This window comes from Heterocephalus glaber, unplaced genomic scaffold (genome assembly GCF_053883595.1).
Source record: "Heterocephalus glaber isolate CG9 unplaced genomic scaffold, H.glaber_assembly_v1.0 deba00000937, whole genome shotgun sequence".
Classification (NCBI taxonomy): domain Eukaryota; kingdom Metazoa; phylum Chordata; class Mammalia; order Rodentia; family Bathyergidae; genus Heterocephalus; species Heterocephalus glaber.
Window position 1 is genome coordinate 322,185 of NW_028258173.1, and position 18,201 is coordinate 340,385.

The following is an 18,201-nucleotide window of genomic DNA, read 5'->3' on the forward strand; positions in this document are numbered from 1 at the left end:
TGAAGCCAAGTGAATTTGTAAGTCTTACGTAAGCGGTAAACCCAGTGTGCCCGTCTGAAAGCCTGTCCATCAGCCTCTGGTGCAGATCCCCCTTCCAGCAGCTTCGGGTGTGACCAAAGGCCTGCCACCAGTGCTGCATCTTCCGTCGCTGCCCCAGTGACACCGTATGCCAACTCTCACTGCAGCCTAAAGGGAGCCTCAGATTAACGGGCAAGTGGTTTGGAGAGAGAATAAACTGGCCCTAAAATTAAGGAATTGAGGTTTGGGTTTCTGTTTGTTGGGTTTTTTTTTGGTACCGAGGATCAAACTCAAGACCTTGCGCTTGCAAGCCAGGCAGCGGAACTACTGAGCTAAATCCCCGGCCCATGGAATTGAGTTATTTTTAAAGGGACATCCAGGTGTGCAAAGCTGACTCCCACTGGCAGCACTGCTGCCTACAGCCAGCTCGGTGCAGGCATTGGGCATGCTCCAGCAGGTCCCCGTGACAGGCGGCGGGGCTGGCTTTTCCTCACCACTCAGCTCTCTAGCTCTCTCGGGGACCAGCCAAGACGGGGTGCAGGGTAAGAGGCGTGCAGGTGTAAGAGCTCATGCTGACTCTCCCGCAAGGGCACACAAGCACTGCACCTCCCAGTGCCCATTTCAGAGCAAACCCAGTGTTTCCCTGCCACTAGTACAGACCAGGGCTCTAAAGGGAGTCCATGTGTGTCCTTACTACCCTGCCACCAAAAGTACCAGAGGACGACTACACACAGCATCTGAACCCAGCTGTGGGCAATACCGACCCTGTGCACCCCCAGTCTCGGCCGGAACAGCACTGACAGGGTGTCAGGAGGCATGGTGACTGGCTGGCTGGGTCCCTGCTCGGCCAGGCTGTGTGGCACTCAGTGGGTGCAAATACATGAAGCGTAGCTGCGGGCGGAGGAATATCAGGTGCATCTCTACGCCCTGAGGGCTCAACTCCTACACTTAAACCCCTCCCACCACAGCAGCCAGCTCCAGTTTCACCGAGCCAGCCCAGCGTGAGAACACATCCTGCTCCCAGCGCCACACAGCAGAGACCTGCATCCCGACCCACCGACCGACCCACTGACCGCACCACACACCTGGTAAGTGCTTGCGATTTCTTCTCAGATCCGAGTTCTTTCCAAACCACTCTCCAAAGGGTCTTAAGGCATCTGGCTGAATGAACCACCGGCTTGCTCTGGGCCCTGAGGACGAGTCAGGACCCGGCAGGTGCTCTGCCTAGGCACAGACCAGCCACAAAACTCGTAATAGGGTTGCACTTTCTTCCAAGGCTGGCATGAACAGGCTTACTTGGAAATCAAGTCCTCATCTGTGCCATAAAACTCATAAAAGATAAACCAAAATGTGACTTTATATTATTGCTTAACTCTCCCTTACCTGAAAACTAAGCTTCAATAAATTTCAACATTAAAAGAGGTAAGAAATATATATGCATGTATGGATATGATTAAATAGCTGCTGACTTTAATTTCTCATTTAATTTTTTTTAACTTTTAAAGTTTAAAGTAAGTACTGTTTTGACATAACCTTTTAAGCAAGAATAGGTTTTTGTTTGGTTGTTAAGGTTACACATTCACACATTTACATACACACACACACACACACACACACACACACAAAGGGATATTTTTCCTTATATGGAACTTCTTTCAGAAGTCTATAGGAAAATAATTACTGACCACATTACTGGCCAAGCCTGACCCAAGTCAGACTTCAGCAGCCTCTGTCCACCCGGCCCGAGTCCACCTGCACTAAAATGAGGTCTCCGGTGTTTTGCAATGTCTGCTATGAACAGGAGGCACTGGCACTGCGTGGGCATGACAGAGGGCTTCTGGCTGTTTTCTGGTTCCTTTCTTCCAAATCATACTCCAGGAAAGTGCCTCCTCCCTAGGTCATGGTCGTCCTGAGGCTTCCCCTTCATTTTAGAGAGCAGAAAGCTGGGAGGAGTAGCCGCCAGTCACAGCGAAGGCTCAACTGGAGAAAAACTCACAAATCTTGTTCTTGCAACACCCCAGTGGGAGCTGACAATGGCATGTCCTTGAGTGGCGCAATAATGCCACATCACAGGTGGTAATTACAGCATGCCCTTCAGGACGTTCCACCTGCAAGGCTCAGTGCCAGGCAGCTGGACACCATCAACAGTGTCACGGCTCTCCTCCATCCAGAGGCCAGCAGGCAGGGCGAGCACCTCAGTGCCTGGTGCAGCCAGCGCCATGCTATAATGCCAGGCTGTAATTACCTCCACTGTGTCCTAGCAAAGTCCTTAACAAAAGTGCTGTTTCCTGAGTCCAAGTCTCTTAGAAATACTGGAGACACACCACCCACTACTGCGGTCCTAACAGGCAACGCATTAAGTGTCCACATAGGGAGCAGCCGAGTACAGGGCTTTTAAATTGAGATAAACAGGAGCTGGTGCCAACTGAAACCACAACCTGCTCAGAGCCCTGTGTGGGCAGCTGTGCCAGGCCGGGGCGCTGCAGTAGAGGAGCAAGCTCTTGGGCCTTTACCGGGTCCAGTCAGCAGCAGAGCACGGGGCACATGGAGACATGCGGGACACCAGGTCAGCAAGGCATCTGCGCACGCAGCAGGACAGCTGGGAGCACTGGCCGGGCCCTGCGCAGCCTTCTGCGTCCCTCACCATTCTCACATCCTTTAGGGTGGACACTACACCACATGAAGACCACTCGGAGGAGGCTCCTGGCACCCAGCAGGGTGGTGCTCCAGGGCAGGCAGAGGAGAGAGGCCTGGCTGGGAGGCTGTGAGGTACCATCGCAGCCTCTCCTGCCCATCAACAGGAAACAGCAAGGACAGGCAGATGGGGCAGTGGGGAGAGCTCGCCTGGGCCCACACTACCCTCCACCCAGAGCCCCACACAACTCCCCAGGTGCACAATCCCAAGGCAGAAACATGCCCACCAGGACAGGGACAGGGACAGGGACAGGGACAGGGACATCTCTCCTCACCTTCCGGGAAACTTTGCCTCAATGCAAATCCAAAATGACTATAAACAAAGCTCTGGGGTTTACTGTTTTGGCAACAACATGGTCTTTCTGGACTACTACCCCAGCAGCAGCATAAAGTCCAGCAGGCATAAACTGACCGGACGGGATGTGTCAGACCTCTGTGCCCACAGCCGTGTGTGACTGACTGTGGTCTCGGCTGTAGGTTAGTTTCTTCATCCTCGTAAACCTCCCTTGAGTTAGGACAGTGAACTCACAGGCTGACATCATCATTCGAAAGCTTACAAAAGCATCAATTTTATCCCACTTACTTCTCCAGCATGTCAGTGGTTTTATAGACAGGTGAGCTACGCCCTCTTACACCTGCCTCTGAAGCAGCTGAGTGCCCTGCTTTTTAACCAGCAGTTGTGCAACCGGAGAGGTCAGTTTATCCAAAGTTACTAAAATAGCAGTGCACTTTATGCACATTCCCTTCAAGCAGTAAACCCTACAACACCCTCACCTCCAAGCATGTGGGCACCAGGAAGCCACACCCCTCACACACACAGCCCAGAAACTGAGCAGAAAGGAGCAGAAAGGGAAAGGTTCAGACGCAGCTTCAGGCACGGGTGTGTGTGGCGGAAGGTGTGCTGATAACCATGAGTAGCTACTTCCCAAATTACTCTTTTTGGGCGATACTAATGGATAACTCGCACACTGCCTGCCTCCCTAAGACAAGGAAACCTGACCACCGTGGGGCGCTTATCTCCTCCTGTTACAGGAAGTAACGCTGTTTAGATGCATGTCACACCACTTTCTTACATCCTGAGGGGACTTTCTGTCCTCCCGGCGCTTGAGGCTCCATGTCTGTCCCCCTTGGTATCGCATAGCTGGGATTCGGCTCACACTTGATAAATGTCTGCAACTGTCATTGTGTTGCTCACGATGCTCCCAGGGAGTGATGAAATCACTGCTCTCAGATCTATGCCATGACATATCCTTCCAGGCGCTGGGAACCTGCCTCGCTGCGGTTCCCACGCCTGCGGACCGGGAGCACACTGAGCATGCCGGCACAGGCCCTGCTGACTTACTCGGCTGGCCTGCACAGCAGGAACCAGGCCCGCTGCTCGCAACCTGGAGGGGGCAGGGCAGCCCTGTGCTCTGCTCCTCCCCGCCCCCCCCCGTACAGCTGGACCCCAGAGAATCACATGTCACCGCTTTTTAGTAAGAGGGTAAAGAGGAAAGTCTCAAAGCCATCATTCCACTTGTAGCTAACTTGGCTTTGACATGGTACCTGGAGCTTCTGCCCCCACACACAGCACAGGTCCAGGTGGGTCCAGAGGGCTGCTGGCCCACACCCCAGCGGGGGTCCTGGGCTGACCCCGCCCCACTTACAGGGCAACAAAAACTTTCTCATCCCAAATTCACTGCCGCAAAGAAACTCTGAAGTGGGAGGTTTCTGGTCTCAGCAGAGTCCTCTTTTCCACCAAAACCACTATTAACAAAAAAGTCTTAAGCCGCCTGCCTCGCAAGCACAAGGTCCTGAGTTCAATCCCCAGCATGAAAAAAAAAAAGTCTTAAAATCTTAAACTATGCCATCAGAGGCAGCTGGGGACATCCAGGATAGTTCTTTGTGTTTTTAAGAAATAATGAATAAATTAGTAGAAAATCCGAATAAAATCAGATAGTTTCTTTGGGGATACTGGGAGTGTGAGAAAGCTAAGAGCTTGCCTGAGGCCAGGAGCCTCCCCTGATCTCCAGGACATCTGACCACTGAGTCTAGAAGGCACTGCTTGACATCTTAAGTCCCACAGACTCGGTTTTGCATCTGGAAACACTTTTCTTACATCAGTTCCACTGAAATTTATTTTTAAGCTATTTGAAAATAGTAAGGAGCTGGAGACCTTTGCCTTTTCATGTGTCCAAGTGAATTTAGGCACCTGGACTCCTCACCAGTGGTCCAGGGCAGCAGCTGCCCTCTGCTCTCAGCTTTGGGTCAGGAGGCACAGTGAAGTGGGGTGTGTGTTGGATGGGGTGACCCTTAGGGAACCTCCAGTTCCTACCTACAAGTCCCAAGGGCTTGAGAAGCAGGCTGGAGGCCCTGCCCCTTCCTGGAGGCTAAAGGCCAAGAGGGCCTCCCATGGTCCAGAAGACAGCCACGTGGAGGTCTGTTCAGAGGCACACTGTGGAAGGACAGGGTGGACAGGAGAACCAACTCTACTTTGAGGAGGGGACACCACACAGGACACAGCAAGCTCACCCTGGCACCGCTGCAAACTGTTTAAAGCAAACTAAATACGTCACTGGTGTTTGTATGGAGACGACAAAAATTCAACTTGCTAGGACTGGGGTTGTGGCTCTATGTGAGCACTTGGTACCATGAGTTAGGCCCTAGGTTCCATCCCTGGCACCGGAAAAAACAAAGTGCAACTTACTGAGAAAGAGTTGACTTTTTATTTGTGGTTTTGGAAGCAATAGGGTGGAGCCATGTTTAAATAATCTTCACTCATGACACCCACACGCAGAACATACCAACGACGTGGCTCCCTCGGCAGGGCGGCCACCAGCCTCGGCTGAATAGCACACCACACACACAGTGCTGAAGGATGCCACTCCAAGCACCAGTACGCAGCCAGGCAGGCTGTGCCAGGGCCCATCCCAAAGCCCTGAGGAGACAGGCAAGGGGCTGAAGTTCAGCCCTTCAGGGCACTCCAGAGGGAAGGTCTAGATTATGGGGTAAGAGTCCCCCAAACCCAGAGAAGTACAGGTCCTCCCAGAATTGACTCTTGGCCTTCACACACTGCACACTCTCGGCCCCCAGGGAACTCTTCCAGGTCAGACTTGAGCAAACAGCAAACACTGCAGGGAGCTGGCATCCAGTGGAGCAGGCATGCAGGCATGCAGGGTACCACAGCTTCCTCGAAGGGCCTCTGCCCCTTCCTCCTTCAGGAAGATAACAAGGACCCTGACCTACTAAGCCCCATCCTGACTCAGCCTCTGCTCTCCCTTACAGCTCTGGGACCACAAGGCAAGACCTCTCGTGACTCCTTGGCAGTGGAGCTGACCCCAGCACTCGGAAAAGAGAGGCGAGACGGGAACTCGCCTTCCTAACGGCCACCAAGTTGGGGTTGAAGAGGAGTCTGCAGTGACCCCATCATTCAGCCAACTGGAGTCTGAAACACAGGGGACATGAGTCTTCTCAAAGAGCGGAAACCGAAAAAGCCGCATTACATTCCACGGCCACCAGGGAAACCCTTCAAGTACAAGTGCTTCCAGTGCCCCTTCACCTGCAATGAGAAGTCACACCTCTTCAACCACATGAAGTACGGGCTCTGCAAGAACTCCATCACTCTAGTGTCCGAGCAGGACCGCGCCCCCAAGGGGCCCAAGCCCAGTCCCCTGGACCCTCGGCAGGCCCTCCAGCCAGAGCCCACGGCCAAGTCAGCCCCCACCAAGGCCCTCACCACCCACGGGCTTTCCAGCCTCAACCCAAAGCCACAGCTCAGCCCTGCCAAGGAGGACGCCAAGGAAGACCTGGAGCTGCCGGTTCGGGCAGCCCACAGGTGCCCTCAGAGGCCGGCCCTGCAGAGGGAGCCAGCCCCAGAAGCTGCCCTCAGCACCCAGCCATCTCCGGACAGCATGGTTCGGCCTTCAGCATTTGTTCCAGTTGGGGAGCACAGACTCAAGGGGCCAGACCATGCAGAGGCTCCCGAGGCACTGGCGCTGACCAACCCCACAGCAAAAGCCACATCTTTCCATGCCAAGTCTGCATTCCACACACCTGGCTACCCCTGGAAAGCTGGCTCCCCTTTCCTCACGCCCGAGTTTCCACATAAAATCCCATCCTCAAAGGGTTTCGGCACCATCTCTCCCTATGTGCACTCCACAATCCCAGAGTACCCCCCTCCCTTCTACACAGAACACGGCTTGGCCACCATCTACTCCCCCTACCTCCTTGCTGGGAACGCACCCGAGTGTGACACCACCCTGTTGTCCGTCTACAGCGCCCAAGACCAAAGACACTTCCTGCCTCACCCCGGGCCACTCCCCAAGCACCTGGCCCCATCTCCATCAGCATATGACCATTACAGGCTGTTCCCCCAGTTCCACACCAACCTGCCCCTTCCTTATGGCTTATACAGACCCGAGTCAGCATTCACCTCCTATGGCCTCAGGCTTCCACCTGCGGCTGGCATCTCACGAGACCAAAGCTCTCGCCTGCTGGAGGATGCTGCCCTGGTCTACCCGGCCTTGAGCCCCTCTGAGTTAAACCCTTCGAACCCCCACAAGAAAGACACAGAGTTTGAGAAAGGAAGCCCAACTCCTGAAGCTAAAGACCTTTCCAAAGACACAGAAGGAGCCAAAATGAGCCCCCGTGCAGGCAGTGCAGCCACAGGCTCCCCGGGAAGACCAAGCCCCACCAACTTCACACAGACCAGCCAGACATGTGAAGGCCTGTGTGACCTCTCAAACAAGGCAGCTTCAGACACCCCAGGATGGCTCCAGCAGCCCAAACACAGCCCCACAGCCTTCAAGCTTGTCCAGAAGAGCACAGAATACCCTCAGTCCCAGCCACCTGCAAACAGAGCAGAGTCGCCCAAAAGGTAAGAAAATTTTATTTTCAAACCCTTCAGTGTAATTTTTTTGGTTGTGTTCAACTGGCCACATTCACTTCTGTACATAATGCTTTAGTGATCACTTTCCTAAGCAAGCTCTCACTAAGCCCTCTCGGCTCTTCTAGTCTCCAGGCCCCGATAGAAGATCCTGCCACACAGACAGGAAGTGCCTCTCTGATCCCCGAGGCCCCACCCTCCAGCCCTGAGGATGGCTCCAAGACAGGTCCCCTCAACCTCTCCAAGAAGTCGGAGACAAACCCTGCTGCTACACACCGACCAGAGTACACAGCCAGCACCCTGGAGCCCCTGGACTTGTCCGAGCCACAGGACCTGCCCCTCAACCTCTCTGTGAAGGATGCCTGCATCACCCGAGGCCCGAGGCCTACTGCTCCCAGCTCGTCCCAAGCTGCAGAACCCGCTGCTATTGCTCAGAAGACCGAGACAGAAGGCTCTGGAGACGCACCAGGCCAGGCTGACACACAGCACAACGAGGCCCCTGATGGGAAGGCCCCAGTTGGACGCGTGGTGGACAGCAGTGAGGAGCAGAAGCAGACAGCGGCTGTGGCCCTCTGTCAGCTGGCGGCCTACAGCCCCAGAAATGTCCGGGTGGGCGAGGGGGAGACCACAGCCCAGGAAGCTGCCTGCCATGACGTAGCCACGCCCAGTCCCAGGGAGAGCCAGGGAGCTCAGTGTGACCTCAGGCCCAAAGGACAAAAGAGGACAAGTCAAAGGGATGCAGGGAAATCACAGCAAGGAGCTAAGAAAACAAAGCCGAGTGACACAGCGGCACGTGTGTTCACTCTGCGCAGAAGAACCCGGGTGTCCTAAGGCCTCGGAGCTGCAGGAGACTTTCCCTCTGCGCCGCATCCCAAGTAGCTCTGCACTGCTCATCGTGATCCCACAGGTGCAGTTTCTGGTTGTCCTTAGGAAGACGTCGTAGCTCAGTCCAGCTTTTGTGGACAACGAGATGAATGTGAAAAGGTGCTTCTCCTCCTCCTGGTTGTAAAGACATGTGAATGCCTTACACACTCCACATCGATGCATTAAACCTTGGCTCAGTGCCTGTCAATCCCAGTGCACATGCAGGACCAGAGGGACACACACATCTTCCACAGACACTGTCCTTACAAGCACATCAGCACTAGAATAAACCACCTTCACTGTTTTTCTACTACATCTAGCTACATGTCTTGAAGTACATAACAGTTACTGAAAAGATACCAGGAATAAGTATTTTCAGTACTAGCATTCAAGTGCTATATGTAAAAATGTTGTGATTTGTTACAACTGAAACACAAACATCTAGGGGCTATTTATACAAATAATTTATTTCCACAAGGGAAGGTACATTACTGGTGACAGTACAATTGATTTATTCCATTTGCTTGTAATATCGAAGTGAATTTTCTAATTTGTTCAGCCTCACTTTCCATCCCTAAAATGATGTATATGTTGTTAATTTTTCAATAAACTCATAAACTTTAACAACACATAAAATGAAGACAAGTGTAAATTCTGTGGTGCCCTTTTAAGTACAGTGCATAACCCTCAGCAGAAGCGCTGGCAGCGGAGGCAGCACTAACTGAGAGCTGACTCGGGTGTGTGGGCAGGCAGGAGGCAGGAACAGGAAAAGGCCATCGTGTCCCTGGGGCTCCTCAAAGACCATCAGGTCCTTGGGCCGAGGGCATGGGGAAGGAAGACATGAGACCCTGGGAGTGGCCTGGGAAGGCTCCTGTCCTCTCTCCTTCTCAACAGCCCTGCCATCACTCTGAGGAGACAAGCCTCAGCGGAGCCCCAGGGTAAGAGCTGAGCTCCGGGCGCCTGACAAGTACCAGAGAGACCAGGAGAAGCCTCCCGCAGGTGGACGGGGTGCACTGCGCCCCTGCAGAGAAGGTGCCAGGAACCTGGCCACAGTGGAGCACAGGCTGCCAGGAGCAAGCAGCAAAGTCCCAACCACAGCACCAGCTACAACAAGCTGCTGCCATTCCCAGCTCCCACTTCATGAGAACTAGGCTCTCTAGCACTGAGCAGGGCTGATGCAGAGCCCTGCCCGATTCTGGGCAGCAGCGTGACTCACCAAAGATGCCTGGACCTAAATGCCATCTTGTCAGGGCCTGTGTCTCAGCAAGGCACTGTTTCAGGTTGCTCTGGTCAACCTCATACTAACAATTTTTTTCCACTTTTTTTAATTTACTATTTTAACTTGAAAATAGTACACGCATGAAAATAGAAGTTGCACATGTTAATATGGCATTTGACACTGATAAATTTTTTAAAACTCAAATTAGAAAAACATTGCAGTAAGAAATGAAACAGCTGACTAACTCTTACACTTTCCTCCCTGTGAAGTGACTAGCAAGCGGCTCCTGTGGCCCCAGGACAGGTTCTCCAGGAAGGAGTACACAGAGGGAAGGATGACTATCCTGTGAAAGAAACACATGTCTGAGAAACTTGTGTGGCCTGGACACCTGACACACACGTGTAGCAGACGATGGCTTTATCTCATGACAAATTTCAGGACAGAAACACCACGCTTCATTCAAAACAAGTTGAATTTACATAAAACTCCAATACCAACTTGGAAGTGATGTGCACAGTCTCACAATTCCCCTAAGGAGTGCTTGAGCCCCAGCTGCAAACTGACCCTAAAGATGCAGTAAGGAGAGTCAGCGGTGCCCCATGGTCCTGTCCTTAAGGACCCATGGGGTCTCCATGATCCTGTCCTTGGGGATGAGGGAACCTGTGGTCCTATCCTTGGGGATGCAGGGCATGAACTTTCAAAAGTCACACAAACCACCGTGACACAGCAATCCCACTGCAGTGAGTCACGCGGGGAAATCACGGGGTCTCAAAAGAACACACACACCTCCACACCCACTGCACCAGACCCCAGCCACAGAGGGGGCTACTCAAATGCCTGCTGATGGGGTGAGCAGAGTGAGGTGCCTCTGGATGGGCTGCCCTCACACAGGAAGAATGCTGCTCTCTATGCTGTAGCATGGAAGGACTTGGAGACCATGCTGGTGAAACAAGCCAGTCACAAAAGGCCCAACACAATACAAACTTGGTGCTCACGTGAGGTCCCTGGAAGAGAGAAATGCACAAGGCAGAGAGTAGACTAGAGTGGTCAGGGATTGTTCTGTATGGGATGACGACAGCTCCCCAACTAGACAGAGGTAATGGCTGTACAACAGTGAACATTATGCCACACAACACTACGTATAAAAATGATTAAATGCCAAATTTTTTAATTGTATATATTTCTAACACAATTTAAAAAAAAATAGGGCCGAGCTCAGTGGTTCCACCACCTGCCTCACAAGCGTAAGGTCCTGAGTTCGATCCCTGGTACCAAAAAAAAAAAAAACCTGCCAAGGAGTTAGCTCAGTGGCATTGTCCCTGCCTTGCAAGCACAAGGTCCCGAGTTCGATCCCCAGTACCAAAAAAAAAATGTTTTAATTAAACAAAAATAAAGCAATATATCAAAACCCATTGAATCTTAAACTTTAAATGAGAAATTGTTTGATAGGTAAATTACATTGCAATAAAGTATCCTTTAATTCACACTTTTAGAAAGCATAGTAAACACCCATTCTGCATAGTCCCGACAGGGCCTACTGAGATCTGCCCCCTACATGCTCACTCAAGGGGCACAGAAGAGCCACCAGGCCACCAGCAAAGTCAAAGACGCTACACAGTCGGCTCCACTGTCTTACAAACATGGAGGTCCAACAGCTCAAAACTGGACAGAGGCTAAAAATCAAAGCCTCAGACACAAGGGCTGCCCGGGTCCCTCCAGGCCCACCTGCTCACCTGAAAACTAAGGTGCCAGGCCTGTGATGAAGGGTCAGGACAGGGGGGTCTCTCACCACAGTGGAGACAGCCTCAGCAGGGCACGGCAGACCCGGTGCACAGACTGACGCAGCCAGACTCCGCACTGAGTTCAGGCCAGCACACTCCCGCGGGGGGGAACGTACCAGTGACAGCAGTGCAGCACCGCCTGGGAAACACAGGCTCCTCCGCCACTGACTCCCCAAAGCCCTGCCAAACCCTCTTCCCAGACACGCAGCCCCCAGGAGCCTCCAGCCTCCCACACACAACACACAACTGGGACCAGATGGGGCCCTCTAGCCTTCCGCTCCTCCCACCCCTCTTGCAGGCATTTAATCCTATTAAAAGCCTGGAAGGATGCTATAGCGCCATCCACATGCTCCTTCCTGGATGAAGCCATGGAACCTGGCAGAGGAGCTCCATAACCTGAACTTCCACCTAAACAACACTAAACTGGCCTCGGCTGCCAGGACCAACTTTTGCAAAGCCCCAGATCCTAACCCAAAACTCAGAGCAACTGAGGGAATGCTCTCTGTGGGGAAGAGGCTTGTGCATTTCAGCACTTAGGAACATCTCTGTCAGGTCAATGGCTGCTGCTGAGACTTGGAGCTGACTTCTGAGACCAAACACAAGACACTCAGTCTCTACATGCAATGAGTGAAGTGTGCTGCTACAGTCTCTACAAAGGCAGGGTGAAGACATCTGAAAGTCACAGGCGCCCACAGCCTCGACATAACACAGAGCTAATCCCTATATGCAGGAGTTACCATGTCATGATATTCAAAATGTTCTGCTTTCATAAAAAACTACAAGGCATCCAAAGAAATATGTAAGTATGCCCATTCACAGGAAAACAAAAACCAACAAAAATCACCCAGAGGAAGCCAGACATTGAACTTCCCAGACGGCCTTCAAATCAACTGCCTTAAAACATACTCAAGAAGCTAAAGGACAGCATCTGGGAAAGTACAGAAGGTCAATAAAGAGACAGAAGTGATGACAAAAGAAGACCAAATGGACACTAGGGAGTTGAAAAGCCAATAGCTAAACTGAAAAGATTACCCAGAGGGGTCTGATAGCCAGATCTGTCCAGGCAGAAGAAATAATCAGTGAATTTAAGCATAGGACAACTGAAATTACCCACGTGAGGAGCCAAAATGGAAAGGCTAAAGAAAATTAACAGAACTTAGCAGACACCAACAAACATAAAACAGGATCCCAGGGGCAGGAGAACCAGTCAGGAAGAATATCTGAAAAAGCAGCCACTGAAGATAGCCTCAGGTTGATGGAAGACTGAGATACACAACCAGGAGGCTCAAAGCAACACCAAACGCTAGTTCATCTTCAAATCAATATGTAAAACTCTCCATCGAGGAAGGATAGCAAGGAAGAAAAAGGGGTTGTACCAAATGTCCAAAAAGATCAGAATGGTGGACTTCAAATACCAAACTCATAAATGCAAAATCATCACATGAATACACTTTACCAGATAGTACAGAAAAAGTACTGTTGCCTATTCTTGTATCCAACAGGGAACCAGAAAGGCCACAAGCCCCACTCAAGCTCACTCTGGCTCAGCAGCCACTGGCACATTCTCAACTGCAAGGGCTCAAACAGAGCCATGGAAAAGCTGGACAGACCAAACTAGGGCTACGGAGAGAGTTCTGTGGCAAGCAGCTCACCGCAACACAGACACCTAGGGGCCCCTGGGTAGTGGTCTTCCAGGAGATTGTGGCTTGTTATCCCCTGGAGCAAAAACCAAGACGGTACGGCACACAGCAATGTGGGAAGGGGTGTGTGTTCATGGACATGATGAGCAGGATTCCCTAGGAAGCCATCCGAAAAAAGACAACATTCCTTTTCTGACCATCCTCCACTGGGTGGGGTTGTCTTCTCAGAAGCTGGAGAGAAAGAGCCCAGATGGACATCAGCAGAAACCTTCTGGTGTCACTTCTTCCCCCTTCAGCAGACACAATCCCACAGGCAAGTCGCCACAGCCCACTGACACCCATGTGCCTAGGCCACATCCTCTAGGACACGAACCCACATGCTGGTGGCGTCACATCAACACCCAGCTCCTAGGCCACGTCCTCTCAGAGCCAAACCTGCATGCTAGTGACCCTCAAGCCATCAACTCCTGTCCTCCCTGATCACATCTTCTGAGATACAAACTGTCATGCTAGCAACCCTTGTCCTCCTAGGCCATGTCTGCTAGGAAAAAAACCCCACTGCTGGTGGCCATCAACACCTGTGCCCCTAGGCCATGTCTTGCCAGCACCATCCAGTGACAGAAATCTGCCTGCAGCCCCTTGGCCAATGGAGCACAGAACCTGCGCAGCAGCACGGCCAGCCTCAGGGGAACAGCATAAGGCCTAAAACAGAAATGCAGGAGTACAAAGTACACTGCAGATGCCATGAGTGTCAGCACCACCTCCTCCCACAGCCAGCCGAGAGTGCCCTCCTGACGTGACACTCTCCTGTCATGTCTGTCCAGGCTCCGCCAGGCACAGGGTGACACTGGCAGGGACCCTGCTCGTGGGGAGGGCAGCAGCCCCCAGGAAGGTCATGGGCTGATTTATCCCATGTCAGGTTCACAACTCAAACAGCAGAACCAAACTGTTCTGTTATGACACCGGCACTCGCGTCCTTTCGCTCCAGCTGCTTGGGATCAGTGATGCCAGTCAACGTCCCGAGACAGAAGTGTGTGCTGGGAAGGAAGACCTGGTGGGCAGCATGGGCCAGCGCAGCTGGAGGCCTTGCCAAACCATGCTTTACGTGCATCCACCACTGATCCCTGGGCTGAACTAGGTGCAGAGATCCAGCTAAGAACCTGGGCCAAACTGCAGCTACCAGGATAAAACCAGCCGCTGTGACAGTCTATAAAATCATTTCTATCTGGAGACTGTGCCCGGTTCTTTCTTTTTTTTGGGTAATGGGGATCGAACTGGGGACCTTGTGCTTGCGAGGCAGGCGTGGCACCACTGAGCTAAATCCCCGGCCTGCCCAGTTCTTTCTTAGAGGACATGTGACCTCCACCCCCACAAATCACAACTCCTGGCAGACAAAAAGCACAGTTAACAACACCCACCAAATTAAAGCTGTAAGAATGGCCACCATCCAGCGACCCTTAGAGGTGTTTTTGGACTGCTTCAATGGTCATCAGACACACAAACCAGAAGCACAGTGAGGTGACACGTCACACTCATGAGCATGGCTGTTACTTTCTTTAAAAAAAAAAGATAAAAATAAGTGTTGGTAGGGGTGTAGAGAAGCTGGAACCCTCCTGTACAGCTGGTGGGAATTCAGAACAGAACAATCACTCTGGAAAAGGCTGGCAGCTCTGAGACTGACTCAGCAATTCCATCCCTAGGTCTATATCCAAGAGAACCAAACAGATGTAGTCACACAAAAACCTGTACACAAATATTCATAGCAGCACCATTCATAACAGCCAGAAGTGGAGAAGGCCAAATTGACTGATGAAAAGAATGCACAGGGCCAGGGATTTAGCTCAGTGGTTCCGCCACCTGCCTCAAAAGTGCAAGGACCTGAGTTCAATCCCCGGTACCAAAAAAAAACAAGAATGCACCAGGATGCAATAGAACACTGGTCACCAATAAAAAGGAATGAGGCACTGGTGTACTGCAGCATGGATGAACATCAGCAACACTGTACTGAGTGAAAGAACTCAGATGCATCTATGCATAAGTTTACATGAAACATCTAGACAAGGCAAAATGGTGTCTGAAAACGCACCAGTGGCTGCCTAGGGCTGGGGGCAGAGGCTGCTCCTGGGACACCTTTCTCCTGCAACAGTGAAGATGCTGTGGAATCATGAGCCAGCACAGCCACAGGGCTCTGAGCAGAGGCTGCTCCTGGGACACCTTTCTCCTGCAACAGTGAAGATGCTGTGGAATCATGAGCCAGCACAGCCACAGGGCTCTGAGCATGTTAAAGACCACTCGGCTACACGGTTCAGTGGGTGAACTTTGCAGTACCTGAGTTATCTCAATAAAAGCAGATGTTTCAAAAACAGAAACTTTAAACAGCACTTTTTAACTCAGGCCCTACAAGGTTTCCCAAGCCTCCCAGTACCTAGCACAGACTCCACAGCAGCCCGACGCTGCTGAGACACGGGCCACACTGCTCGGCGTCTGTACTCTGGACAGAAGCCACCTCTTGGTGCACAGTGTCTGTGGGGCACACTAAGACAGGCTCCTCGCTGTCCTCTACTTCCATCCTTTCTGGCCACACCCAAGGCCCATCCCCACCAAGTGTGAACAGCAGCACATGGCCAGGGCCCCCGCCCAATAGCCGGCCTGGGCTTGCAGGCCCTCAGTATGTCCACCATGCCTTGTCCTCAGGCACCCCTGCAAAGTCTCCCCATCCTTCACCCAATTCCCCCACTCTATACTGGCTGGACCCTCACCATGGGGTCCACTGTCCTGCAGGTGACTCAAGACAGACCCACACAGGACACTGTGGAGCACCACAGCTGCAGCTGCAGGAGCCCTCATCAGCAACAGATCCCTAGGGCTGAGAGCCAGTTCTCAGGGCAAGGAAGTCAAGGGTCAGCAGGGTCTATGCCCTCCACATGAAGCATATGGGGCCTGCAATCCACGCATCCCACCAGGGCCACCAGGAGGAATCAGACAGGCCACATGTGCAGGATGCCCTTCCACATAACCTGTGCATGCACAGCCAGCCACCAGGGAGACAGCTCAGAGGAAGACCCTGCCACACCACAGCGGCCCAGCAGGCTCGGGGCCACACATTGTTACTTACCCTCCGGGAGTCGTGATGGAAGCAACAGGCCTCGTCTGCCCAGTTCCGCCAGTGCCAGACATCCACCATGCCACGCCTTGTCTGTCTCCTGAAAACTGAGACCAGAGTCCTCATGTCAGTTCCCGGAGCTTGGACTTAGGCAAGGAGCTCAGACTGTGCCCTGAGTCTCGCGGGGACCCTTACTTCTTGGCTGAAGAAGTGAACACCCCAATTCAACAGGAAGACAGCTACTATGTCAGGCCACCTCTTCGGATCTCCCCGTAACAAGATCGGGAGTGACCCAAGCCCAGAGCCAGTCCCCGGCTATGTCACCTGGATGGGGGCCACAGTCACAAGCTTCAGCTACCCTGCACACTAGCCATGGCCTGGCTCCATCACGAGAGATGACACACTCAAAGCCAGGGCTTCGCAGCAATCCCATCCAATTCACACAATGGAAACAAACAGACACCCAGAAGCCTCCTTTAAACGCCATCCACTATTTACTTGAGTCATCAAATTCAAGATTAAAAAATCAGAATGAAACAGCACTTGCACATTTTTTTTATAATTTTTTTTCCTTACAAGAGATAGGATCTTGCTATGGTGGCAGCCTGGCCCTGAACTCCTGTGCTCAAGCAATCCTCCTGCCTCAGCCTACCAGAGTGGTCGAACTACAAGCATGGGGCACTAGGCCTCACTAATAATATGGACTTTTAATGAATACTTATAATACCAATTAATCACATCAGAAGTAATATTTACTGTTTAATAAAAACATCCCTGATGTGGCTCAGAAGCTCTCTTCAAGGTGCGGCCTGTCATCATCATTAGTGTGAATAACTGCTGCTCAGGGTTGTCTGAAGTTTCCACACTTTGCTGCCAATATAAATATGAAAACACACGTCACCAAAAAGCAAAACAAATTAGAAGACTTTTACCAATTCTGATCAAATTAATTTGACAGCAGAGGCATGCAGGAAAGCTGCTAGGCTGCATCACCTTTGGCAGCAAGCACAGGGCTGCTGGGACAGGAGAGGGCACAGGGGACCCATGCTGGCTTCCCTGAGCCACAGGCACCTCCAGTGCTGCATGACTCAAACACAACTCTTTTTAGCGGGGTGCAGGAGTGCGGGGGATTGAACCGAGGGCCTTCACTCTGAGCTCCAGGCCCAGGTTCCTTTTTATTTTTTATTTTGAGACAGGGTCTTGCTAAGCTGACAAGTTGTCCAGATGGGGCTTGAGCTTTTGATCCTGCCTCAGGCTCCCAGTGTGCTGGGATTTCAGGTGTGCATCACCATGCCTAGCTCAAGTACAACTTTATTAACTTCCATATATTCTATTAAGCATCTGCCCAAAGGCAACATGACCACTTCCAAAATTAATGTCGGCACGTCGTGCTCCTTCAGATCTTCACTGGAGAGAGATGCTTCACACTTCTCATAAACATTTATTAACAACCAAGTGAACTTAGTATCAACACTATGATGACTCAAATACAGGACAGCCAAGGTTGGTCATGCCCATGTCCATTTCTAAAGTAAACCTGTGTCCACCGCGGCTCCCCCTAGACTGGCCCAAGGAGAGACCCAGTCCTTGGACACCAGGGACCAGGGGGAGACATCAGCCAAGTGCTGAGTGTGAGTTCCCACCTCAGACCCAAGCCCAAGGCAAGGCAGGGGCACACAGGGCCCGGGAGTGAGGGGGGGCCACAAGGAGGCAGGAAGGCATGGGAGGCAGGGCCTCCATTCAGACCCCACTGAGGCCCTAGCTGCACTATGCCCTGCAGGCTGCTCTGAGCTGAGGGAGGAGGATTCAAGACAAGAGGTCCACTCCCATCCTCAGAACTGAGCCACAAAAATGTGACTCACAAATCAAAATAACAAAAAGGGCAAAGAAGCGTTGGAAGATTAAAGTGGCCAGGATGACTGACAGTATACGAGACTGTGGGCCAGAGAAGGCAAACACAGAGGAGTGGCACACACCAGCATGCTGAGAGAGAGGCCCCGCAGAGAGCAGCCCCAGGA

General features: G+C 52.0%; 2 protein-coding genes across 5 annotated transcripts in view; one reads left to right on the plus strand and one right to left on the minus strand.

Moving 5' to 3' along the window:
* Positions 1-18,201, minus strand: part of Tbcd (tubulin folding cofactor D) — a 150,125-nt gene that overhangs the window by 68,821 nt on the left and 63,103 nt on the right. For all 3 annotated transcript variants that reach the window (XM_013078115.3, XM_004861054.4, XM_021241301.2), the window contains one exon: positions 16,196-16,290. In XM_013078115.3, coding sequence (XP_012933569.2) covers positions 16,196-16,290 — 95 coding nt within the window. The remainder of the gene's footprint in view (positions 1-16,195; positions 16,291-18,201) is intronic.
* Positions 367-14,994, plus strand: Znf750 (zinc finger protein 750). 2 transcript variants are annotated; one of them, XM_004861051.3, is made up of 3 exons: positions 367-1,106; positions 5,977-7,567; positions 7,705-14,994. In XM_004861051.3, exons 2-3 carry the CDS (start codon positions 6,153-6,155, stop codon positions 8,405-8,407), a joined length of 2,118 nt encoding a protein of 705 aa, XP_004861108.1. In that variant the 5' UTR covers positions 367-1,106; positions 5,977-6,152; the 3' UTR covers positions 8,408-14,994. The 2 variants fall into 2 exon arrangements, with proteins under 2 accessions (XP_004861108.1, XP_087064356.1); XM_087208230.1 differs by having other exon boundaries at positions 367-7,567.

Excerpts from the sequence above, each read along its gene's own strand:
- Znf750 (XM_087208230.1), top strand. The coding sequence starts at position 6,153 with ATGAGTCTTCTCAAAGAGCGGAAACCGAAAAAGCCGCATTACATTCCA. Across the intron at positions 7,568-7,704 it reads AGAGCAGAGTCGCCCAAAAG|TCTCCAGGCCCCGATAGAAG; the intron begins GTAAGAAAATTT and ends CGGCTCTTCTAG.